Source organism: Poecilia reticulata, chromosome 5 (assembly GCF_904066995.2).
Source record: "Poecilia reticulata chromosome 5, P_reticulata-male-v2, whole genome shotgun sequence".
Lineage (NCBI taxonomy): Eukaryota > Metazoa > Chordata > Actinopteri > Cyprinodontiformes > Poeciliidae > Poecilia > Poecilia reticulata.
The window spans coordinates 6,466,909-6,494,163 of NC_088834.1; the positions used below are offsets into that span (position 1 = coordinate 6,466,909).

The following is a 27,255-nucleotide window of genomic DNA, read 5'->3' on the forward strand; positions in this document are numbered from 1 at the left end:
GCTCAGTCCTAATGAAAGGTTTTATAAAACATGAACCAATAGTCATGTTGCACTCATATACACCTCCTCTCCTTTTAAAAATAAACTGTTTTTACCTTGAATTTCAAGCATCTCTATTTGATCATCCAAAATGCTTTCACCAGACTTACATCCCAGTGTGGACTTGCTGCTGAAATGAGAGGAAATTAAGTATGCAGTGAGCGGTTCAGGCATGTTAGGCCACCGCTTGTTTAAGTTTGCATGGCTCTGTGTCCACCCGGCCGAACAAACAGACTGAAAAACACAACATCGGCCCATCTCACTCCTCTGTTGCAGAAGCCTCCAGCCACAGTAACACTCCACATGCCAGTTATATAAGTGAAGAGAATTCATCTGACGGCGCTGTGTGAGGTGTGAGATTATAAGCCAGGCTTATAGCACACCACTCTCTGCTTTTTCTCGACGAAGTCAGCAACGTGTGCCTTGATCCCAGTTTCATGTTCAGCTGTCTGAAAATGTGAACAGAGAGCCTTTGGTAAACTTCTCATGCAAAGGTGTCCACCCTGCGGCGGTTTTGTCCCCTTAAAATGTCCACACGAAGCTGAAAGGTTAGAGGAGGATGGAAGGAGGAAGGAGGTATGCTGTCACTCGAGGAGAACGATGAAAGGAGTCAAAGCGGAGGTCTTAGAGGTGTTGGTGCCTGGTTTGACTGAGGGCCACAGGGGAGGAGCAGTCCCTGACATAGACGATGTTTGTGACCTGTCATTATGCTCCATGATGAATGTCAAGGGAGGACAAGATTGAGGTGCAGGCAGCATCTGTCTGCCTTCGCTGCAGCATGGGCAAAGGAGATATTTAGAGCTAGGAAAAATAAGAAAAAAATAACTTTGTCTGGGTGAGACTTAAAAATTCTGTCTTTGGTTATATCTAAGCTTTTACTGACTGCTAGATCACCGATCTACTCTTTTCACTTCCAGCACCAATACAGACCAATACAGATATCTGAGGTTTAGCATTGGTCAATATCAGTCTGACACAGAAAAACAGCTAAATTGACTTAAAATGGTTTTTTTTCTTTTTAAACACAGATATCCATCCATTTTCTTACACCTTGTCCTTCAGTGGGGTTGGGAGGGGTGCTGGTGCCCATCTCCAGCTAGAGTACCGGGCGAGAGGCAGGGTACACCCTGGACAGGTCGCCAGTCTGTTGCAGGGCAACACAAAGACACACAGGACACACAACCATGCACACACACACTCACACCTAGGGGCAATTTGGAGAGGCCAATTAACCTGACAGTCATGGTTTTGGACTGTGGGAGGAAACCGGAGTACCCAGAGAAAACCCACACATGCACAGGGAGAACATGCAAACTCCATGCAGAAAGACTGGGCCGGGAATTGAACCCAGAACCTTCTTGCTGCAAGGCAACAGCTCTACCAACTGCGCCACTGTGCAGCCCTAAACACAGACATAATGTATTGAATTATCTGCACCAGTACAGCACATTGAACTAAACCAATAGTTTCACAAGCTTGGTCAAACTTTAGTTTGTTCAGTCAGTGCAATAAGGAGCATAACAGCCTATGTAAAATAAATAATAACGAAATTGAAACTGACAAAAACAATAAGATGTCTAACTTGATTAAATGTAAATAATTAACTGCAACAAACCTTCCAATGCCGAAGGTGCAATTAGGAATTCTAAATACAATGTAAAACAAACAATAAAGCATGATGTTGCTCAGAGCATAAAGCATAGAATTAGACTTGAAAAAGTTGTCCTTATGGATCAGGGATATTGCCACAATACCAGAGCTAGTATATATATATATATATATATATATATATATATATATATATATATATATATATATATATATATATATATATATATATATCAGGACCAATACATATTTTAAAATCTAATTGGTGCATCTCTACACATAAAGAACAACCAGAACAGCATAATCTACATATTTGATGTTATGTTCTACTTCTTACAATTAAAGTTTTGCTAGAAAAATCCCAGAACCCTGCATTTGCCTAGAAACCAGTCACACCTCCAGACACAAAGGACCCAGATGTCTCTACTGTGAGACAGCAGCGAGCAGGAGTGTCCACCCCCTGACTGGTTGGAGGTCTTTGTGAGAGCAAAAGAGGAACATTCTCAGCATGTCTAATTGGTTTAGATTGGATTTTCACTTTGAAAATACAGACGAGCAGTTTACATAACTATGGAATAAACACTGAAATAAAGTCCCATACTTTTCAACCCTTATTAGAGTCATTTGAATATATAAAAAAACAGGACATGTCCCAGATACAGCCCTTTCTGGATGTGTGACAACTGGTAGAGTTAAAGAATAATTTATGATACCCTGACTTGCTGTTTCTGTCTGTTTTCCACTGTCAGTGGTAAGAACATCTATTTTATTTAGTATGGAACAATTTGAAAATATTTTTGCTTGGGCTGAAGCTGAATCTCAATGTAAAAGCAAGGCTTTTTTAAGGGATTGCTTAAAATGTGGGTGTAAGACAGCATTTGATGCACTGGTTTGTTACATGATTGGGGAAATTTCTCCTGGTGCTAAATTTTCTGTGGGAACAAAGAAAGGATACATGAATAAACAGGATAAAATGAGGACATGAGGTGATCAGGGAAAGTCCTGGAGACCTGGTAAAGAGGCAGTGACGTAGAAAGGTAGCTTGTCTTATAAATTACACAGCATGAAAACCCAGAAACACAGAACAAATAGTTCTTTAAAGTTGTCTGCATTGTTTGTATTTTTAATTGAATAGTTACAGTCGGATCAGAATACTATTTTAAAAAGTATTTTGCCTTCAGTATTGATTCTGAGTAAACATGTTGTTTGGTAACTGAAAACACAAACTAGCAGTGCATTAAGGCATTCATAATTACTGTTGTGGTAACTTTTTAAGAACATGTGGGTGAGAAGTAGTTTAAAACAATATCTGGTGCTACATTAATCAAATACACAAGATTCTAAAAGCATTTCCAGATTCACACAGCCGGTTTGGTAAACATATGTCTTTTAGCATCACCACCTCCTGAGCCAAACTGTACTTACTTCTGTGAGCAAAGTTTGTTTTCTTGGTCACTGACCTGAACCAGGACAAATGAAAAGGTGAACCGTGTGTTGCATTAAAGATCTTGTGTTCTATCCGTTGATATTTTAATACACCTGGTATAGAGGACAATGGATATTTGGAGAAGATTGGGACATTTGAATGAATAAAAGAGCTACTACTCCTTGCCCTGTATGCATGTCCTTAGTTGGTCATCTTTGTGAAGAAGAAATCTTTCTTTTTGAGCTAACCTCAGCATCAACTTGGTCACCCTGTTTTTCTTAGTCCACTCCTTAGCTCAAGTTGTCTTGGCATGGAGATATTCTCCAGGCTTTTTCTACAGGTGAGACTGAAACAGGCAGACAATAGCTCCTGAGAGCTTTATAGAGAATTAAAGGCTTCCAATGACTTCTTGGAAAGCACAGGTTGGCCTCATCCTTAGAGGCAGCCAAGGGTGAGATGTGGGGAAAGAGGTTGTAGATGACTGAGCTCCTCATTTATTTAAGCCTTGCCAGTCAATGCCAGGAGCTTATTTCAGCTGCTCAATGTTTTATCCATCTTATGACACTTTTATCTATGTGTATATCATGAATTAGAAGAGAAATAATTATATATATTTTTAAAACTTGCATACGCTTTACATGCAATGTGCCCTGCACATCGTAAATGTTGACATGATTTATAACTTTGCAATGTGGAAAACTCATTCAGTTGAAAGTAAATCATTAATGAGATTGGCTGTTTGAAACTGCTGTCCACCAATGACAGTGTCCAGGTCTCATACTGAAGCTGCCAGTGGTGATTTAGCTCATCCTTTATTGCAGAAGCATTTTATTAAAATTAAAGCATGTTGTGAATATTTTTATACATTTTCCACAAATCAGCCTGACAGATTCCATACCTGTGAAAACAGACATATTTTCAGCTGAACTTTGTGTTACATTCCTTTAATAAAGTCGTGGATGATAATCTGTTTCTCCACTCAAACAAATGACCCAAAAATGACACCATGACTGTTGAACCACAGCGTCTGCAATGACGTCCCTTGTGTGTTTATTAGGGAGAAAAAGGAAAACAGTCATTTCAGTTGAGGAAGCTATACATTTATCTTTTGCATGAACATTTATATTTATGGATGGTGCATCTCTACTGCTGACATCAGACATTATTCACTGAAATCAGTCTGACTATGATGTAGCTCGGTGCACTGAGAGAAGTATCAGGGAACATATCCAGACCAGACAGATTCCCTATTCAGAGGACTGTTAATTGACTGTCAGACAACAGAGATAATGACCTCCCGGTGGATGTCCACCTGCCTGAGGGAGAATGTCTCTGAATAAAATGTCAAAATTGACACAAGGCGTTTGCTCCAATTTCACTGTTTAGTGAAAGCAGCGAAAAGAGGAGAGAGAGAGTTGCTGTGCATAACCATGCACACACAATACATTTACAGAGATTGTTGGCATCAGTGCTAATTTGTTTCATGCCAAAAAGTTCAGAGAGACAAGTAATTCTGTGCACCTGTTCATTGTGGAAAGTGATAAAAATCACAGTTGCATGGTCCAAGAAACAGTCTGGCATACGAGCCCTTTACAACCAGCAGTTGTTATTGTTGGTGATAAAATAAATGAAGAAACCTCCCTTTTGTCTCCCACTTACAAAATAACTTATTTTTTTCTTTGTGTCATTGTATTTTGGAGAAAACTACTTAAAATCATATTTAATTTCCTCAGAAAAAAGAAGTTAAAATGTGTAATTCTGATGCAAGAAAATTACTTTCCTTTTCAGCATGAACATTCTCACTGCAATAACATTTTTATCTGTCAACCTATTTTATCTGCAAATAAAGCAATGATTACAAATAGACTGAATAAGGTTGAACTAAAATCATTATCTCTGTTGAAAAGATTTTTCTTCTTTTGTTTTTATTTGTGGTAGCATCTCTATACCTTACATCAAGTTTTGTCAGTGTTACATAATGATTCCTTTGTGTAAATTGGTGACTGCTTTCTGCTGAGATGTCTCAAAATAGATCAATAATATATGCATGTGAGAAGGAGTTAAATCCACAGCTTCTAGTGTTAGTCTAATTCTGTGGCTGCAGAGTGAGGTGTTGGTCTAAGTGACTATGTTAACAGTCTGTCGCTTCACAAAAAGGTGCCAGGCAAAGCCTCCCTCACTGCAGAGCAAGTGCAGATATTTTTTTCTGAGCTTCCAGTTTTAGGGAGGAGGAAGAGTGCTGATGATGCTCAGTGAAATAGCAACATGTTGCTAAGGGATTCCCGTGGGTGACCTTGTTCCTTTCTGACACTTTCCCTGTCATTACTTGCTGCAAAAATGTCAAGGTAGAATAAGATAGAAGGCATCACTAAGAAGAGTCTGCCAAAAAGAAAATATATATATATATATAATTAATAATTGTTTTATTATTTGCTTTCTAAAAAGCATTCTTAATATGTAGGATAGAATAAACAAAAAGTATAAAATTAACCAAATTATATTCCTCATTATTTTATGTTGCTAAGTCATAGTTACAGTTTAGCATTGCCTTCATCTGAGCAGGGTGTTAAAAAAAAAGCAATAACTAAGTGGATAGATGAGGAGCTAAAATTGGCACTGTCACAGAAAAGTGAGTCCTATTTCAGCAGCAGCGTTATCTGCGGATAGGAGGAATGAGAAACTTCTCTGATGTGACGGTCTCACTAACCGTCTCTGACAGGACCCAGGAAGCTACAAAGACCTCACTATGTTGCACTGCAGTGTGTTTATGTCACATTGTATGCATACATTTTTAAATTTACTTCTCCGTCCTGCAGTCAGACATGCTGTGCAAGAGCAATTGTGGTATTTAGGACTGATGGACAGAATTTCCATACCTACAGGAATCCAAAACCATTTCTATACCTTAATGAATAAATTCAGGAAAACTGAAAAAAATCAAGTCAGGCAGATTTTAAACTTTAACGTATTGTGAAAATGTCTTGGAAAAAGCTTTGCAGGCCCATATCTGTCAAAGAAGTCAAACTAAATTGCTACATAATAGCTCTTTTCACTTAGGAATATGATTCAACTCAGGAACAAGACTTAAAAAATCAGAGTCACAAGACATCAGAAGACATTACCAAAAACCCAACAAAAAGATTGAGAATATACTTTCAAAGTGTCATTGCAAGTCGTGATTTCTAATCGTTATTTTAGCATCTTTTACGTAAGTCCACTTTGCATAACTTGTTCGAGTATATACAAATATCGAGACAGTGAGTTGAGACAGAACAAGGCAAAACAAGAATTACTTGATTTACTATAATTAATGTTTCAACCATTCACAGCTTTAGTAAATAAAAGCCTTGCCAGTCAATGCCAGAACGAGTGGACACCTGGTGAGGTGTCCAGGCATGTCCAACTGGGAGGAGACCCTGGGGAAGACCCAGGACACGCTGGAGGAACTATGTTTCTCGGATTAAACAATGGGTGTTAAATGGCTGTAAAGCTTCTAGGTACAGGATTTTTTTTCTTTGTCATGTGTAAAGAATGATGCCTACAGTTGTAAATGATGCATCTACAGAGCTCCAAATGTAATAATGAGGAAATATAGATTTATTTATTATAATCTATTTTGTATTTAATTGGTAAAGTAAAACAATGACTACAAAGAGATCATAATGGATTAGTTGTATTAATAGTGTGAGATGACCCAGAAACAAATTGATAGTTTTCTGTATTCAACTACACATAAAGCTATCACTATATACTTCAAAGTGGTACAGGATGGAAAAGGGCACTAAAACAATACCTTGAGGTACACCACACAGTGTTGAGTAGGTACAGAACCCTAAAAGGGAAGTGAACAACAAAAACAAAGCTTTCAATATAAAATTTGCTATATTATTTAAGAAATACATAATTTTCCACTCAAACTACGTCCTATTATTCTATGTTGCGTGTTTTCCACAATTACTTTTATTTTATTCATTTAGATAAGATAGACGTAATGAAATTCTCTTTAAAAAAGCAACACTGACGTGACATCCAACCCTTGCTATTAAAATCTAGGCTCATTAGCTTGACTTGATTCAAGATGACATTGAGAATCCTGAACAAAATATATATTTTAAATTGGTTGTTAAAGTTAAAGACAACTGCATTACGTCTGGCCTCCCTTCTGAAGCTGCTGCCCCCGCGACCTGACCCTGGATAAGCGGAAGATGGATGGATGGATGGATGGATGGATGGATGGATGGATGGATGGATGGATGGATGGATGGATGGATGGATGGATGGATGGATGGATGGATGGATGGATGGATGGATGGATGGATGGATGGATGGATGGATGGATGGATGGATGTTAAAGTTATTAGAGCACTTATGTTTTGAACATAGAGGTTGAGGATAACTAAATAAAATATACCAATATCCGTCATGAGTGCAAAGGAAAAAAAAACAACTTTAAAGACTCAGGAGACTAATAAAAATGTTTGGGGGTTTTTTACCTCAATTTTTCAGTTTTCTGTGATCATTTAATCCAGTATATTTCTCCTCTTTAAGAAGAGGAGAAAAATGTTTGGTAGAGTTTCGTTTCAGTGCAAAAAAGATGAGGGAGACATGAAGAGAAATGATGAAAAAAATTCTTTGTCCGTCGTCAATCTTTCTCAAAGCTTCCTCTTCCCTTCACTCAAGAGATGAGGAAGCTGACAACGAAGCCTTGTTTTCCAAACTCCTCATCATATTCTTCAACACATGAACTTTTTTTTCCCACTTGTGTTTGACAGCTCTGAGAATCTCCCTCTGCGTCAAGCTTTGCATGAACTTCCTTTGTTTTTACAAAGACATCTGGGAGTTAAAAGCAGATGCAAATCCTCTTCAGATTTCTGTTTTTGTTTTTGCATGAAAATCTATGGTCTTTTGCTTATGAGGCTGTGGTATTGCACATGTTTGTGAAAGCTGTTTTTGCTGTTTTGTGCAAGGTGGTTAAAAAGGGGAATTGAGTATGAACTCAGCATCCACCAATGGTTAACAGTTTAGGTTTTAGATTTACTGTGTGTCATAAGAAGGCAGAGATTAAATAAATTCAGCTCAGACTAGGTTGTTCTTTTTTTCCAGCGTGCAAGCAGTCGGAGAGCAAAACAATCTTCAATGCATTTTCAGAGCACTTAGCACTTAGTTGGACAGCATTTTTTAAAATTACTCTTTCGGATTTGAATCCCATTTCATATTTAAACATTTTATGAAAGGCATAAAACTGAAGTCTAAAGGTGAACCAAAGGTGAAAAGACTAAAATCAGACTGAAGAGGAAACTTAGTGGTGAAGTTGGAGTTTCTCTAAATCATCTGAGGCTCTTTTATTATTCAGATCTCATTTAATCGAGCAGCTGCCTGATAACAGCCCTCTAAAATCTGACAAAAAGAGCCCAAAGTAAAGCACTTGGGATTGGACTGTTGGGGTATCTAAATGTGGTCATTTTTATAAGTGCATGCAGATCATGATTTTGAAATGTTTGTTTAATATGGTGGAACTTACCTTATAAGAAATAGATAGTTGTGAAAAATTCTGCTCAGTAATTGCCAAAAAAAGTTGCAGTTGAAACCAGATATTTACATTCACAGTAAAAAAAAAGTCACATATCTCATTTGTGTTTAAGAATGTCTAAAATGTTATTAGATGACAAAAACAAAATGAAGGGAAACTATTGAAGTGTCTTAGAGATTTATTCTTCAAACTAAGAAGTGATATTCATCTTACGCTAGTTCATCTACGCTATTTTGTGGAATCACCTTTTAAACTGTATGGCTTGGATTAAATATTTCCGGTATCCTTCAACAAGCTTGTTGCATAAACTTGCTCAAATTATGGTCACATTCTTGTATTTATAAAACAGAATTGTCTTATATAGATGCTGCCACATGAGACGTTGTAAAGTTTTGGCTGATTTTTCCTGCCCTTCTCTTGCTTATTGCAGGCAAAGTGTTGAACACAGACCTGCGCCACTACCTCAGTCTGCAGTTTCAGAAGGGCTCGCTCGACCACAAACTCCAGCAGATCATACGAGACAACCTCTACCTACGCACCATACCCTGTAAGTACTCCAAGCACGCTCCTACACAGGGCTCTTAAACCGAAGCTGCAGACCACGCATGTGCCTCCTAACCCACTTTTAGCATATGTTTGCTTTTATGTACAGCGCCTTCTGGGAATATTGAAAATGCTGTGGGAAACGAGAATCTGCATTAGCACTCATTTTCCATTAAATAGTTTCGCTCATACACAAAATCACAACCACTAAGAAACGCATGTCACCCCTGCATTGTTATCCGCAGCTCCTTGTGAGGCACAGTAAAAAGCACACACTTAAGCATCACTATAGCAACGCAGCCAAGGACATCTCTTGAACCCCCATGTAACTTATTTACTTCTATAAGGTATCATCACAGTGATCAAAGTCACATTTTGCCCATAAATAGCCCTTCTTTTTTTATGGCTGGCTGTGATTTCCTTTGCTGACTCTGTATTCCGTGCGGCCAACGCCGTTTTTTCTTATTTGAGATCAATAATGAGAGAGCTAAATAAGGTTGAAATTGGGAACCGACAGAACCGCTGCAAAGAATGGCAGCTGTGTTGTTGGCAGTAATTTATGCCTAATGAAAATGTGTTTGTAGTTTTCATTTGCTAAAGGTGTTGCAAAGCAACCATGGGGTTCCAATTTCTTCGAAATGAAACTTTCCTTTTCTCATCACAGAACGTGGAAATACTGCTTAATGGCAGAGTGTTTGGAGGGTCTAACAATAATTCCCCTTTTCTGAGGGAAGAAAATGTTATCAATAGAACACCGCAAATAGATGGAAAATGTATTACTGTCATCAGATATACTGACCGTGTTATTTTTCCAGGCTTTAGGGATGCAATCTTTTAAAAGAAAACGAGTCATAGAAATTATCAGCATAAAAGACTAAATTGCTAAAGTGCAACATTGAAGTCCAAATGAACAGTTCCACTGGCTGCAACAATGACAGTTATGCCCAATAACTACTCCAGATTTAAAATAATATTATTTTTGATAGGATTTTAAATTACATTTTAAATTTGATTCCCGATATGAGGAAAAAGGGTAAAAAAAGAATATAATCTACTTTTTGTTTCTAAATTGGACTGATTGGACAGTCTGACTTCGCTTCATTGATTTTGATACAGATTTAACTGGACAAGGGATGTATTAAATCCTTTTCATAGAAACAGACTTCCACAAGTATTTTCAACACCCCACAAGTACGTATTTCCAAGGTTTTAGGGAAGGTGGGCCATCTTTTGTCCCAGCACTGTCACTATAACTCATGCCTCTTCAGGACATGAAGATGCTCTATTTACAACGAGTATGTACAAGTGTGAGATTTGTTAACAAAACAGTCCGATTGCATTTCATTTATATTTATTTTTTCTCTTTTATTTTCCAAGTAGAAGATCGTTCCTGCAAACACTGGTCACTTTCTGCCCTTTGCTCGCTTCCTCTCCTTACCTTTCAGTGGTTTTCCTGTCTGTCCCCTATGCCTTCATATACCTGTGAGTCGTGTTCTGAGTCGTGTTGTTTCCTGGGCTGTTGGCTTTAAACTGAATAGTTATTGGATTTTTTCCTCTTAAAGCTCAGTTGCACAGGGAGTATTTTTGGGCCAGTTACAGTGGTTGGACAGAACATGATTACAGAGGGATTTCTCTGCCACTGCTGCTGCCTGTCATTCTCACCTCTTTAGTTTAAACACACCTGCACATACTGCCTTCTGTTGCTCGTGTGTCTCCTACTTCTAACATAGCTGTTCATTGCAATTGTAGCCTCTAACCACTATTCATCAGCAGCCGTCAGCGGGCTAGCTCCACGAGTCTGGCTCTCTAATCCCCTGCTTGAATTACTGTCTTAATGAGCAAGAGACGGGGACTTGCACAGTGACGGCACCTCCATCATTCTACTCCCCGCTTTCAGTCTTCCATACGTCTCTGTTTCAGTTTTACTCTCTGTCTCTGTCTTTCTGTTACTTCTACTTCTGAATTATGTATTGAATACAAAGAAATACAAAAAATATGGGGCTTTTAATTGCATAAAGCACTAATAATAACGGTTTAAAGAGACAAAATGATCACAATTATGTTGCAATATCAGAAGCATCACCTCCTCCACAACTGACGTTGTGGATGAGATTGCATCCTACTTACAATTACATAAACATACTATACAACTGCATGGTTGGTGAAAAGGAAGAATACCCTCATTTCTTGGCTTTTATGTTACAAGCATAATGGAATGATCTCTTCACATCATCAATTAATTGGTTCTAAAATTAATTAAATCTCTAAATTATTCATTAAACAAAAGCAAAGCAGAAATAGAAAAGATGGGAGTGAAAAGGTAACCCTGAGAGGTCGCCACCAGGTTCTGCTGATCAGATTTGCTTGACTGATCAGCTTGATCACCTTAAAAAGACATTTACTGCTCTAAAACATGCAGATCTGTTCAACAATAACGTTGAAAGGAAATCAGCAACATCCCTAAGGAAATACTTGTGACTGCCCATCAAGCTGGGATTTCCACACAACTGGAATTCAATCATTCTAAAGAGAGCGTATTATTTACAAGTGGAAACCATTTGCCAAACTTCTTTCCCAGTGTACATCCCAGAATTTCACCCCAACTTCAGATGTGCAATTGTCAGAAAAACACAAAACAAGATAAGACAGGACAAGGACTTCCTCCCAGACTCTATAGGCTGCAGTTATCACATGAAATATAATATAAAATTAATTGCAGTGGAGATAGAGAAAGGCTGAACTACTGCTGCCTGTTTGGAAATGTTGCCAGAAAAAAACCTGATACCTAGAAAGAATGATGGCACAACTGAGATTTGGAACGTTAGATATGAATAAATCAAATTGTTCTTTGACCAAAGCTTGGGACTGCTATCAACCCGATCTTAAATATGCAAGCAAAATAAAACCACTAAAAATTGAAAGAGCAATGAGGCGTTACAATAGCCTAGTCAAAGTCAACTGAATGCTTAGTTGTGTATAAGCGAATGTCTGGTAGTGAAGCAATAGCCAAAAGTCCTCCACAAAAATCTGAAAGACAGAAATAGTCACGACTCTTTCAGGTTATCATGGCTAAGGGTGGTTCTTCAAGTTACTAAATTATAGGGTTTATTCATCTAGGTTTTTTGTTCCTGCATTGTAATTGTAAAAAATATTCCAACCTAAGCTGAGGTCTAAGTTATTTTAGAAACTGATAAAAAACTACATCATGTTTATTATGTTCTGATATTTGAAATCCTCAACTTGACATTGGAAATACGTTATTTTCATCATGAGTGTATCACTATGCTTATGCAGAAAATGCAAATTAGGCTTTTATGTCATCTACTGCATCTTTGAAGTGAGGTTTATTATCAGAACACCATTTGAGTATTCTCATCTGCACCTGAAAGTGACATTGGCCATGCACTGTCAGGAGTCCTTAGCATCACATTCAAACCCACTTAGTAATCCCTCAGGTACATATTTTAACATCAAGTCTCTTAAGGATATTTCAAAAAGCTATTTTTACTCTCAATGTTTTAATGTACAGCACATAAAAGGATGAGTTTTATAGCAAAAGTGTTCTAATGGACGACCCCTTAAAGGTTGTTGGATGACATTGTTTAAATTTGCTTAATCATACAGGGCATTTATATGGACACACCTGCCAAATCAACAGTAGTGGGAAGCGGACACACTCGCATGCCATGAAATCCCTGGACAATTACCAGCTCTTGTCACTAAAATGCTTGCTGTGCATTCTTCAAACTTTACGCTTGGGAACAGACTGGGCAAACTCAACTCTCATTAGTCTTATGCAGACATCTGGTTTTTGAATATTTCAGAAGCGTGTATAGAAAGTGGCCAACGCTTAAATTTGAACAGATGGTGTCAGAACTCAACCAGACCTGACTGCTGATTGTATTCTGACAGAGTTATATTTGGTTCATTTTGAGCTATGCTATTCATTTTTAGCTGTTGTTTGGTTAAATATTCACATTTATCTTGAATCTAAATGTTAAAACTCAGTAGGTTAGGTAACGATATGTTCTGACATCTGTAACCACGTGACAGCTTCCCCATTATTCCGTTTACCATAATGAAGAGTTCAAAGGCAGACTAATTGCAGAAAATGTTTGCCCACAATTTTATGACTTTGAGAAGTTTGAGTTCAAATCTATCGGACTTTCCAGTTCATTGAGAATTGATGCTAAAGGCTGTGTTGACTGTAGAAAAGAGAAAATCGAATGCATCAGTAACAAGTATCTGTGCGTGACAAGCTGGCAGCAGTGGAGTGGACTAATACAGCCACAAGACAAGTCACTCTTTGGAAAATGGGGATGTTGGTTGCTATATTTCAACTCTCAAAGCTCAATCCCTCTCGTGCTTGGCAGTCATTTTGCTCTTGCAGGAAAAAGGCTCAACTTCACATCTTTTGGGTGCTGAAGCTCGAGTGGTCATTTTCTCGTTGTGACAAATCAATACCTGTCTGTCTTCTTTAGAAGTATTAAAGGCAGGTTCAGGGAGTCATGGACTGTCGTTAAATTGCAAAGTCCAAGCCAAAGCAATTCACACAGTTTGTCGAAAATCAAAGCTGATGATAAACAAGCCAATGTGAAGATGGATTTAACCCCAAATGTTTGTGACAATCATGCAGACAGCAAGAGGATTAGCAGGCTTGGTTTGTGCCAGTGGTCCACTTCACACACTCGTTCTCTCATATCATTGTAGCATATCTCTGTCTGTGTTGGTGTTCTACCGACACCACAGGGTCAGTTCTGCTGAACCAAAGTAATTTGAAGTCGTAGTTAATATCATTCTGGCTTTTACATGAAGACAGAAACACAACATGAGACTATTCACTAAGAAGCAACATTGTACATTCAATGAGTCAGTGATAAAGGGGTAGCAAGAGAGTCTACTCTGCAAAAACACAAAATCTTATCAAGGATTTTTGTCTAGTTTTGTCTAGTTCCAATATCTTAATACACTTGACATAAGACAAAACTAGCTTACAAGTAACTTTTCTGCAATATATAGGAACTTATTTTAAGTAAATAATTCTTGGATATTGATGAAGCCGTACTAGTTTCACTGTCAGATTATTTCATTTGTATCATGGAAAAAAATTTGCTATAAGTGGAATAATCTGTCAGTGGAACTAGTACTATTTAATTCAAAATTAAGGAATTATTGATTTAAAACAAGTTCTAGTATGTGAATGAAAAGTTACTTGTAACTTAGTTTTGTCTAATTAAAAAAATAAATAAATAAATATTTTGTAAGATTTTGTGTTTTTGCAGTGTAATGCTGTCCATGTGTGGTAAATTTTTAGCTTGACACGAATGGAATCAGATTCACGTATTCCGACCAGAAGAGGGCAAAAAGAGGAGGATTATTTAGAAACAGGGAGTACACAAGGTTACACGCAATTGTTGGACGGCCCACTGTGATAAGAGATTGGTGTGAAGAGTTTAACCTCAAAATAACTCATTCACTTAAACTGCACTAGTGCAACGGCTCAGCAGTACTGGGAACATCACGTCAACAGTCATACATCTTTATGCTAAGGTCATGCTCCTTGATGAAATGGAGAGTTGCATATATCATTTCCTCATTTCCTTTCTTTCTTGTCTTCCCTTTCTTCATATTTGATAATCATTGCAGCCTGTCATGGGATGAAAGAAAACTATTGTATATGGTAAATGTGTAAAATGAATCACACTTCTGTTTATAAATAATAGGAATCTAATCTACAGGACAACATTAATATCGTAAATGTCTTGAGAACGCCTTCCTTGTTTTTTCAGAAAAGTGCTTTTAAAAAAAGACCATCTGAATTTCTTTCCAACTTTTCCAGCATCACAGTCCTGAGCCTCTATTTCTGAAGTGCCATCATGAAACTGTGCACAAATTCCCCATGTTAAATTTATTGCCTGCCTCTTCTGACTGACTAGCTCTGATGTTCCTGTTTTGACATTCTCTCAGTGCAAATAGTTATACAAGATTGCAGTGAAACCTTTCAGGGCCAAAGTGACATATATTTTGAAATCATTGGTATGTTATTCATGAATAAGTTCAAGTATTTTCTTTCATGTTCATGAGCGATGGTGGATTTTATAGCATGAATTGGTGTCTTGATGTTGTGGACTGTTAGCTTGGTTTTAGTTGTATGTTTAGTTAGTTCATGTTTATCTGATAATCTCCCATGTTGGCTTGTATTGTTTTCACACATCAGTAGCATCAGACAGATCTCCTGAGCTTTAGTTTTCCTCTGCTCACAACAGAAAACCATTCCTCTTATTAACTGATCTTTAAACTGTTCTTGTAATCACTCCTCGTCATTATCGTATTTTTCGCACTATAAGGCACATAGAATCGACGCTACAGGAGACGCTACAGGATGGATGCTAGGAAAGCATCCACTAGTATCCATCTAGTGGATGCTCCATCTAGTGCAGCATCCACTAGATAGAGCTGCACTAAAGGGAATGTCAACAAAACAGTCCGACTCAAGGAGAGCCTTCCGCGACTGGGCCGGGGTGTGGCTGGACGATGGTCACCCTTCTTGTTCGCGCACAGCATGTTCGTGGAGAACGTGGTGCTAAATGACCTGCAGACGACCTGATTCTAGACTGTCAGTAGGTAGATAAGTCAGTCAAATTTTATTAATAGATTACGAACCAGCGTTCTGACAACTATCCCAGCATGCACCGCGCGCTTCTTCTTCTACGGGTGAAAATGAAGTCAGTGGCTGCTTACCGTAGTTGCTAGACCTGTTGTGGCTCAATATTGGTCCATATATAAGGCGCACCGGATTATAAGGCGCACTGTCGGCTTTTGAGGAAATTGAAGGATTTTAGGTGCGTCTTATAGCGCGGAAAATACAGTACTTACACTGCAAAAAACAAAATCTTACCAAATAATTTTGGTCTCACTTAAGGTAACTTTTCAGCACAATATGGGAGCTTAAGTAAGAAATATCCTTAATATTGATGAAAAAGTACTATTTATAAGTGAAATAACCTGCCAGTGGAACAAAACATTTTAACTTATAATATGCGAATAATGTCTTGTTCCTTTGGCAGATTAATTCACTTATAATGTTTTCATCAATATTGAGGAATTATTTACTTAAAACAAGCTCCTATATCATGCTATATAGGTTAGTTTTATCTTATTTCAAGTTGATTATTTACCCTGAAAACTAGAACAGAAATACATGGTAAGATTTTGTATTTCTGCAGTGTAAGCACTTAGTTTTCCCTTGATTTTCTGCTGTTTGCCCATGCTTCATTTTCCAGTTTTCTTTTAGTTTGCTTAGTCTGATTTCTCAATAACTCCATACCACCATGGAGCCCAGGCCTGAATGCAAACAATCACAAAAATCATAAATACATCAAAGATGTAATTAGAGTGCAGTTTTTGAAGAAATTGAGTTTTTCTTTCTACCACCCAGGAGATATGTGAGCTGGAAAACTTCCAATCAGAGATTAGATTTACTTCCAAGCCTCATCATTATTGTATGGATGACTGCCAACCATTGTTTTCACGTAATTTGTATACCTCAAAAATAAAAGATGAAACATTTAATGTGTTTAGCAGGTTCTTTGAAAAGACACATGTTAGCTTTGCCCATCTGTTTTCAGTGTTTATACAGATGAAAACAGGTCAGTTGCCATACTGATCTCCAGATATGAATTTTAGAATAGAATAAAATATACTTAATTGATCCCCAAAGGAAATTGCTTATTTGTTGAAAGCTACTCCATCTTAGGTAATAAATACAACGTTTGTAAAATATATATCTATGTGGGGAGACCAGTTGCTGGGGATTTAGATCAAGGAACCCCAGCCCCTTCCATTAAAATATGATTCTATTCTCTTTCCTATGAATATTTTGTTTTGTTTTGCTATTAAAAAGCACTGTAATTTATTGTCCATGTTAAGCTGAACATTCATATGTTGGTAACTGTTCTAGCTGAGAGTGAAATGAGTCTAGGAAAAATATGATTTTTTACTAGGTGCTTAGGGCAGCCTTGGGTCCTAAGTTTTTATATATATATATATATATATATATATATATATATATATATATATATATATATATATATATATATATATATATATATATATATATATATATATATATATATATATATCTTTACTGATCTTGTTTAACTCAGGAGGAGCTACACTGAAACATTACCTGATGAGTCCATCACCATGCATAATGAAAATATGTCTTCTTTTTGATTACCCACCTGCACATTAGGCTCCTTTTGTCTGGCAGTAACACTATTGACACATAAATGGATTTTTTTGTGTTTAAAAAAAAAACACTGGAATATTTTCTCTCAAAAGCTAATTGTACTAAGGTGAAAGGATGACAAGATGTTTAAAAGGCCGTTTCAAAGTGTGCTGTTTTTTATGTTGCCCTCGGCAACAACTCTACAATGAGAAGCTTATGGTAAATATCAGTTTGACATCCAGGAAGATTTCTTGGGTAGATTTTTGACAGATATATAACTGCTTGATGCGTAATTGGCCTTTAAGGGGCACTTTGAGGGACCTTAGTTATTGCCAGAAGACAAACAAGTTGTTAATGAGAGGCATTCTTTCACACAAAGTAAAATTACCTGCTTTTACTAAGATAAACTTTAAAGGGAAGTGTTAGGGGATTTTGTATGCCTGTGTGTTTTTTTCTCTGTTTTTTTTCTGCTCTGTACCTGAGCAGAGGAGCTGTCACAGTCCAATTAGGGAGAAAATGTAAGAGGGGAAAAAATAAAAGAAAGCAGCAACATAAAGTTGGTTAATAGGCCATTGAGCCTCCAGAAGTCTTTCTACTGCTAATTGGCAGATTCTATACTTTTCCAAAAAATTCAACTTTAGAGATGCTGCTGCTTCTTTCAGTGAGATTTCAAAATAGTTGCATCATAACCCTTGAATGCCACTTAGGTTTATATCAATAAACAGTGTTATCAAAAAGATTATTTGTTGTATGAGGAGAATATAAAACTGCAGCTTATTGTCACTGCTACTTGTTGCTAACATGTATTAGAAATTGACATAAGATAATATTTAGACAAGATATAATTCTTTTATATACCAGAAATTCATAATAAGAATTTCACATAAAGAGACTTTGACTGATGAGCTCTGGTTTCCTTTCATGTTTTCAGTTCCCCAGGCCAGTTGTTGCATTAATATATTTACCAGAATATTTGCCTTGTCTAGACAGCAGTACATATATTGATTAGTGAAAAAAAGATGAGCTATAACTTTGATTTGTCTGAACACACCAGGCTTGGATGAGAATCAACATTTTGCAAGCCTCTGTGGCATTACATCCCTGAAGGATGCACTTTTAAAATTTAGATAAGGGCCTGTTCACACTAGGTCAAGACTGACTGGTGGTCTCCAAGGTCCAAATGACTATTTAGGTCTCACTGAACTGCACCAAGTTTGGAAATTCTTCCTCAAGGCAAATGACAATCAATGTGTCAGTCATCTTGTGCAATAACTATGGCATGGCGCTTGTGTTCATGCAGACAAAAACAAGTTTGTTGCCAAAATCCAAACTTCATAATTTTACCCTGATTAATGTGATCATATCAAGACCACATTCTCATCAACATTCCAACTATAGTGAGTGTTATAAACCTATTGGTCACTGTTTTTTCTTTTCCTGTCGTCATTTTCCTTTTTTTCTAAGTCTATATTTATTAGGATACAGGCTATGGAGTGTTATTTTTTTTGCTGCTTAGATCTACGAGCAATTCAGTGTGTATAACAGGAGGACAACAAAGACCATTATATTAAATTATTTGGAGTGCCGCTTTCCCAGTCAGGGTAGAATCAATGTTGTCAGATCTGCTTTTGATGGACAGTTGACCCAACAATGGCTCAAGACTTGAGTCACAAATTATGGATTAGCTACCTCTGCTGCTGCAGGCTCCACCCTGCTGCCCTGGATATGCTGATGTGCAGCCACCACAGTAATGAGCCTCATTGGTCTTACTACACTTTATTACATTTGGGGGGTTTTATGGTCTTATCCAAGACTCCTTAGAGACCATCCATGTTCTGGCTGATTAATATGTTGTTCTGTATTATTGTGGTGCAACAGGAGGCTTGACCACAGCAAGATGGGAAAGGGAAAGATTACAATGTCATTGTTAAAGCATTTAAAAACAAAAATATAAAGGCTTGTTTTTTCCAGGCTTGAGCAAACTCATTTTTCAATGTCAACTGAATTTAAAATGAATGACTACACAAGGAAATGCTGAAACTTTTGGCTGAATCAAGTGTTTGCAGTTGTTTCTAATGAAAAAAGGAAAGATGGAGTAAAAAGCAATGTCGTAGCAAACCTGCTTACTTACTCCATTCTGCAAAATATGATCTGCAGAATTAATTTGAGCCAAAATAAAAACAGCAATGTTGAATTTAGTGACATCAAGAGGAAGCCCCTCCAAAGGAAGTGACATGCTTGCATTTCTTAATAATTCAAACTAAATGCAGTAAAGAAGTTCAAATGAAGGGTTTGAAATAAAGCATGGAGACATTGTTTATTTCTGTGTGCACTGCTCTGCTTCCCTTGCAAAAAACAAAAACAATCTGACACCATTTGAATGTCCATCTTAGTAGAAAACATTCCTCCCATCAACACTCGTGTAGTCTGTGGTTTCACCAGGGGAGCAAAAGCTGCTCGCAGAATACCTTCATGTCATTTGTATTCAGGTTACTCTTTATGATTGTGAATGAACCTCAATCACACCAGGAGGTTACACAACTCATTACTTCCATCACAATTCTCATCTACAATTAACACTGCTGTTTTCTGATTTTAGCTGTTGCCACATACAGTATATCAAGAGAGTCCCGGTAATAATTTGTAAAAGCGGCAGTCACTCATAGGAGATGAAAAAATCCAGGTCTGTTGGGCTTCCACAGGTCTTTATGAGCTGTCAATTTTTTACAATATGCCATCAAACTCCAAGGATGTTTGTCTAAAATGATCCACTAGAGATTTGGACACCACTGATCTGCAAAAGAAGATGTGACCTTGTATTTACTGTGCATGCAGAACATCAACAAAAAAAAAAAAAAACCAACACTCGTACAAGAATACATAAGTGTTTGATTTTCTGGGATTTTTGGCCGTTTAAAGTGTTTGGATCTAACTGACCGGATTTATCAAAATAGCGCAACTAATCTCTGCATCTAACGGCTGCATTATCAAATGGTCTCTTGTCTGCACTTCCGTTTCTTATACAGTATGAAAACATGTCAAGAACTTCATGTTTATCTGTGTCTCATCTTTATGCTTTTCCAGGCACCACACGGCTTCCTCGAGAGGGGGAAGTGCCTGGAGTGGACTACAACTTCATCAGCGTTGGAGACTTCAGGATCCTGGAGGAAAGTGGGCTCCTTCTGGAGAGTGGGACCTATGATGGTATGTATATATGTCCTGTGTGAGAAACCTTCGAATTGAATTAATGGCGTACATTTATACTGTATATGTAATTCAACATGGCTAAACATGGTGAAAGATTTGCTGGAAATGAAAGTAAGAGTAGAAGCAAAGTCCATGCCCACTTTTCCAATTTCTCTATTACATAATGTAAAGTAAACAGGATAACATTGCCAGCAATGACTGCAATAAACTCGTATTCGAGTACAGACATCTTGTGAGCCACAAAGGATTCAATCTGTAAAACCAAACCTTTTCCAATACTTTACTCTTGAGTTTTATTGTGCAGTTAAACTAAAGACTGTCAATTAAAAAGATAAAACTTATAAACTAAACTAAATCAAAACATCTTTGTAAATTAAAATAAAAACGGAAGTTGCTCTTTAAAAGGCAGAAGTGTTATAAATAAATCACAAATACGAAGTTCTAAAAACTATAAATTAGCAGTCCAGACACCCACATCCACAAGATGATGAAGCATTATGTTGACATGGAACATAGATCCATAAAATATGTGGACATCTATCCATTAAATTGCTTTCCAATTTGTAATTTGGGGAAAAGGCTGCTCTGGTTTTAAAAAATCTGCATTACCTTTGAGTGGTTCTATTTCAAAATCTATAGTGTAAAAAAAGTGGGACTAAACTATTTTATCCTGATAACAGAGCTATTAAAATAAAGTCTATGGTTGATTAAAAATAAAAAGCGCAATTTCAGTAATTTGTGGGTGAACTAAAATCACAATTAATATGGTCTTAAATGACAAGATGCATTTTCAAGCATTTTTAAACATAACATAAAAATAATTCAGTCCCGATTTGGAGCCTCTGACATTACTATTTTCTGTATTTTTGAAAATCATTAAAAAGTTTTACAACCAATAAGTTGGATTTTAGCAGATCTGTGAGCAGTGTACAGTCATTCTATCTTCTACCAAGCAGTTTAGGTTTGTTCTAAAATAAATCAAACCAGCTTATTAATCATTTTAAATTCCTTAAAATGGTTAATTAACCCTGGGCTGCACAGTGGCGCAGTTAGTAGAGCTGTTGCCTTGCAGTAAGAAGGTTCTGGGTTCGGCCCCGGTCTTTCTGCATGGAATTTGCATGTTCTCCCTGTGCATGCATGGGTTTTCTCCGGGTACTCCGGTTTCCTCCCACAGTCCAAAAACATGACTGTCAGGTTAATTGGTCTCTCTAAATTCTCCCTAGGTGTGAGTGTGTGTGTGTGTGCATGGTTGTGTGTCCTGTGTTTCTCTATGTTGCCCTGTGACAGACTGGCGACCTGCCAGGGTGACCCCGCCTCTCGGCCGGAATGTTAGCTGGAGATAGGCACCAGCAACCCTCCCAACCCCACTAAGGGACAAGGGTGTAAGGGTGAAGGGTGAATGGATGGATGGATGGTTAATTAACCCTTTACTTAGGTCCAATTCAACAATTAGCTGATTTCAATGAAGTCAGATCGACTCAGCTGCAATTCTCCTTTTGGCTGTTAGTGAATTACTTTTCCTTTTTCCTCTTTTTCTTTGAATTTAATGTGTTGATAATTATTTTTCTTTCTTAAATTGTTCACAGAGTACACAAAAGGTACATCAAATCTACACTATACTTTTCAGTCATGAAATCCAGCCTTCTCCCCTGAAATAAGTGTAAGGTATACCACCTTAGTTGGCTGCCTTGAGGTGTTTGCTTCAACCCTCAATCCTGTCTCAGTCCTTTCAGTAATTGCTTGGAGAAGGACAGCGATACCTAAGTGACACCTGGTAGTATTTTGCGGACAGGACTTTGGACATTGATGCAGAGCAGAAACTATGTTACTTCAGTAGATCAAATCCTTTGCTAAATCAAAGGATGATGAAAGGCCTCAGCTAATAGCTAGGAAGCTATCTAGTCTTTTCCTAATTAGGTGTTGAAGTCATTTCTGCTGCCAAAACTACTGATATAAATAGGAGAAAGTGAAACAGCTGCAATTTAATTATAATTAAAATAACTGGAAGTAGCATCCCACAAAGCAGGGCAATGATCTTTCTTTCTGAGCATCTCTCTGTGATCAGACGTTTTTCTCTCCATTTCTCAGGTTCTCTGTGGCTTTCTCACAACCCCACATTCACAGATGATGACACAGTGCGAGAGTAAACACGTCTTCTTCTCTCAGTTGTTTTCACCCTTCCTCCCCTTCCAGTCATAACCCCAAGGCAAACACGATAGTTGTCAACAGCACTGCATGACCTCTGTAAAATCTCTGCGACAGCCCGGGTGAAATATTCTAATACGATGAAAGTGTTGTGCTGGTGGAACAATAATTTCCGCCAACAGCGCGGGAAGATGTTTGTTGCATGTTAATCAGTTGTTCTTAATCCTGACAAACTATCTCATGAAGGTAAAATGGAATCAAAGACGTGCAAAGAGAAAAGTTCTTTCCTTTTTTTTTTGGTGTCACATCATGCACACCTGCTTGTATTTCCACAGTATCCTAATAGTCCTGTGGCTTACAAAGCTCATATATTGTTTCAAGCGCTTGTCTTTACATTTATTATCTGTGTCAGCATGTTCAAGTGGAATTTTGACCCATAAACTATTAACATTCAGTTGACGAGGTGTGGATATGCAAGCAGATGTAGCACCTGCTGGTGACCTTCTGTAAACCAGCCAACCTCTTGATCCCACCGGCTGTTTACACAGGCACATCAGGACACACTTGCGTTCTTACTTTCAAGTCATGCTTTATTCATGGGATAAATCGGCAGCCTTTTTTTCTCCCTTGCTCACAGACACAACCAGTATGCTTAGTTCATCATCAGATGTCCAAAACATCAGCTCTGAGAGCGGTACCCCATATTTTTCACCTTAAGCTGTTTATAAATGTTTATAAGGGAGCACTTTGATGAGGTAAACACAATAAACAGTTTTGTGTGAAAGTATTAATACCCTTGATTTTTCATTTTATTTATTTTTTTCTCAGAAAACAACCACAAAGTTCAACATATTTTTCATGATGCACCAACGCAAAGTATTCTTTTTTCTTTTAAAAATAAACATCTGAAAAGTGATTGGATGCTGTGAACTTCTATTTTGAATTCTTGGCACAGATTCTCAATTGGAGTTAGGTTCAAATTTCGGCTGAGTCATTCTAACACATTAGTATGATTTGGTCTAAACCAGAGGTGTTAAACTCATTTTCATTGTAGGCCAATAAAAGTGATGTTCATGAATAACGTCTAGGGCCCTGCTGTGGCAGAATGTATTAATAAAACTACCAATTAAACTGTTAAAATATTTTCTCTGTATTCAGTGTGAACGTCCTAAAATCTTTACACATTGATGCAAACAATACAAACAACATTAACTTGATTTGACTGATTAAATCATATTCAAGCAAATAACTGTTATCTTTAAGTTCTATGTATGTGGTCATCTGGAGTCTACATGCAAATATCTATGTTGAGCCACATTTGGCCCAATGACCTTGAATTTGACACATGCTGTCTAAACCATTTCAGTTTATGTCTGGTTAAACTAAAACATAAGTGGACTCTAATTTATAATTTGGTGGCTTTTGAAGGAAACTAATTTTATTTAGGGGTAAAAGTGGCTGCAGATTTTGTCAATGTACAATAGTTACAGATATTTTCATTTCATTTCATAATTATGCCCTACAATTTGTTGATCTCATTAAAAAAAAAAATCCCTTTAAAATACTTTTACTTTTGTGGATATATGTAAAAAAATATGATGTAAATACTTTTGAAAGGCATTGTATCTTAAAAGTTAGCAACATTCGTTGAGGTATTTACAGTAAAGAGTACAAAACCAGGGATGCTTTGTGTTAGACCAGGGATGTCAAAGTCAAATACACAGAGGGCCAAAAAAACAAATTTGCTACAAGCAGAGGGCCGGACTGGTTTAATGTTTATTAAAACATATTGAAATGATTGCACATAGCCTGTTGAACCAAGACCTAACACAGTGTATATTATTTAACGATTAAATGAATAAAGCAATATTTTGTTATGGCTCTGTCAGTAACTTCAAGGGAAAACATTTTTCAAGAGGCAAACAGCAACAAATTTAATTGTTTTTAAAAACAAAATATGTTTCTTAATATCAAGATAGATGCATAAATCAAAGTGCATGCATTATAAACTGAAAATGCATTACTGTGCTGCTCTATGATCCTACCGATCACTGCTTTCAAATAGTAAAGTAAAAAAATAAATCAAATCAGTTGTATTCTTTCTCATGGCTCTTATCTGCAATTTTACCTGAATCCATTCAACTGAAAAATAAATACAATAAATTAAAATACAAAAATATATGGCACACAGACAAAACAATACTTCATTCAAAGAAAAATCACGTTTTGTAGAAACAAATGTAAAAATTTAACTGAAACTTATAAACTGAAAATACGTTACTGCTCTGTGATGCTCACTTGTCTGAGGCTGAGCCTGATACTTGGAGGTGTCTCATCTTTTGTACAAGTTCATCAATGTTCGGGGTGAGGCTCTGAGCTGATGAATAATGAAGCCGTTTGGGCGCGCTGTAGTCACTTCGCGGGCTACCGTTGCATTATGGGAAATGTAGTGTTTGCAGGCAAAACACGAGCGGGCGGCTCTGGCTTGCGGGCCGGTTCTCATAGTAATTAAATATCATTCAGGGGGCCATAGATAATTGATTTGCGGGCCGGATGTGGCCCGCGGGCCTTGACTTTGACATATGTGTGTTAGACTGTCTGCATCTTTTATTTTAATATAATGGAACATGTGCTTTTTCTCAGGATTCAAATGTCTTGGAAAGTCAGATGGTCTCACTGTATTTCTTTCATAAAGGAACTGGAAAGGAGGATTTATCTTATTGCACAATGATTATGGCAATGACACGATAATCTTCCCATTCTCTTTAAGCTCATTTTTCTCTGAGGCAAATCCAAGCTGCTGTGAAATGGGAGAGGATTTTTCCAAAAGTCTGGGAAGGGAAACCTCCGGTTACATCAAAACGTACTGTTACTGCACGGTTCTGTCGTTCCCTATCTTTTGCATCTTTTGCTGCTTATAAGTTATGAAATTAAAAGATAAAGCCTAATCCTTTTCCAAAGTGAAGGAGCTTCACAGGTGAGATCAGCTTGGTGCTTGATGTGCCCAGGTGCATTTCTTCTTCTGTTCATTTGTGAATCTCTATCAGTTTACATATACAGATAAAATGACCAGTGGGGCAATCGGCCAATGTTAAAGGGGAGTACTTTGTGTTTTCCAACCATATATTCATTTTATAGTACAATCACGTAACCACATTACATTCAGTGACTAAAACTCATGCTGTAACATTATAACATGATGTAAAGCTCAAAAAAGTAGATTTTACATAATACTGCCCCTTTAAGGTAAAATCCACCATCAATATATGAGAAAATATTATTGTCAGAAAAAAAAAACCCTGGTGTAGAGATATGGTATGTGTAAAGTTCTACATAATCATAAATCCATTTTTACGTTTGAATAAATGATCCAAAAATTCAAATATCGAAGCTGACAAGCCAACAAGAAGATGTTACTCTAACTGGAGCCATGCAGGAGGGTTTCCACCTTTGTAAAATGTTGACATTAGGCAGAGGCAGAGACATCGAGAGCAAACAGCAGACAAGCATACAGTAGCTGAACTGAAAGGATGCTGAGCTTCTCAGCTTCCAATGAAAGAAGTATAAGCAGGACCGGCTGGTTGTGAGGAGACGTGTGGATTAGCCCTGAAAAGTGGGGAGATTTTGGTACAGTATCCCCGTGAGGGAATACTCTTATAGCAGTTACCCCTTCCTCTTCCCTTACTCATAAGCCCAGTCAGCAGAAGGCACTGCCCGGCTTCTGTGGAAGACAGTGTTGATCTCCCAGCTGCACAGGGAACTTAAAGAGGAGCTGGAAGTAATCGGACCGGGGAATGGGATTTATTCCATTTAGCCGTGCTTGAAGTGTGGCCCATTTTTCTGTGAAAAGGGAGGAATAAACAAGGGCATTTGTTCCTTTTTATGGCTCACATGGGTTTCAGTCCTTCATTGAAGAGCTCATGAATTACCTTCAGTTTATTAGTGTACAGTAAGTGAGTTGTGCTCAAGGTACTGAGCTAATGGGATTCTTAGCTAATCATAATGCTTCCACTAATAGTCCCAAATGGCTTGCCTGAATGCTTATTATGTTAATGGATCCTGCACAGAATTTTTTTCTCCATTTTAAAATATTTTATTGGCGTTGCATCACATGTGATTTTCATCCTTCTTTATCAATGATCCTTTCATAAATGGTCCTATTAACTCTACCTTTTCTGTGAAGCACAATAGTCTCCACAAAATCAATGTATGTAATTTCACAACCACAAAGAAGTGCTTGGATGAAGCGTTTGGTAAGCTGTTACATTTCACGTCTGCTAGTTTAAGTGATTTTAATGTAAATAACCCAAACAATATCACCGGTGATCAAACAACAGATCAGTCTCTTGGTTTATCTTTAACATAAATTTCAGCTGAAGATGGATTCTTGACCTTAACTGTCTCACTTTAAAAGATAAAAGAAGATATTTTTGCACAATTTTAAGTGTAATATTAAATAATAGAACATGAAGGTCTAATAGTTCACTTACAATGCACCAAAATGCAGCATAGACTCTTCTTTTAGTC

At 37.3% G+C, this 27,255-nt stretch overlaps 1 protein-coding gene across 3 annotated transcripts in view; it reads left to right on the forward strand.

Moving 5' to 3' along the window:
- magi3b (membrane associated guanylate kinase, WW and PDZ domain containing 3b) overlaps positions 1-27,255 on the forward strand; it is a 153,563-nt gene that overhangs the window by 90,276 nt on the left and 36,032 nt on the right. For all 3 annotated transcript variants that reach the window (XM_081606905.1, XM_081606903.1, XM_081606904.1), the window contains exons 2-3: positions 9,034-9,150; positions 20,461-20,580. In XM_081606905.1, coding sequence (XP_081463031.1) covers positions 9,034-9,150; positions 20,461-20,580 — 237 coding nt within the window. The remainder of the gene's footprint in view (positions 1-9,033; positions 9,151-20,460; positions 20,581-27,255) is intronic.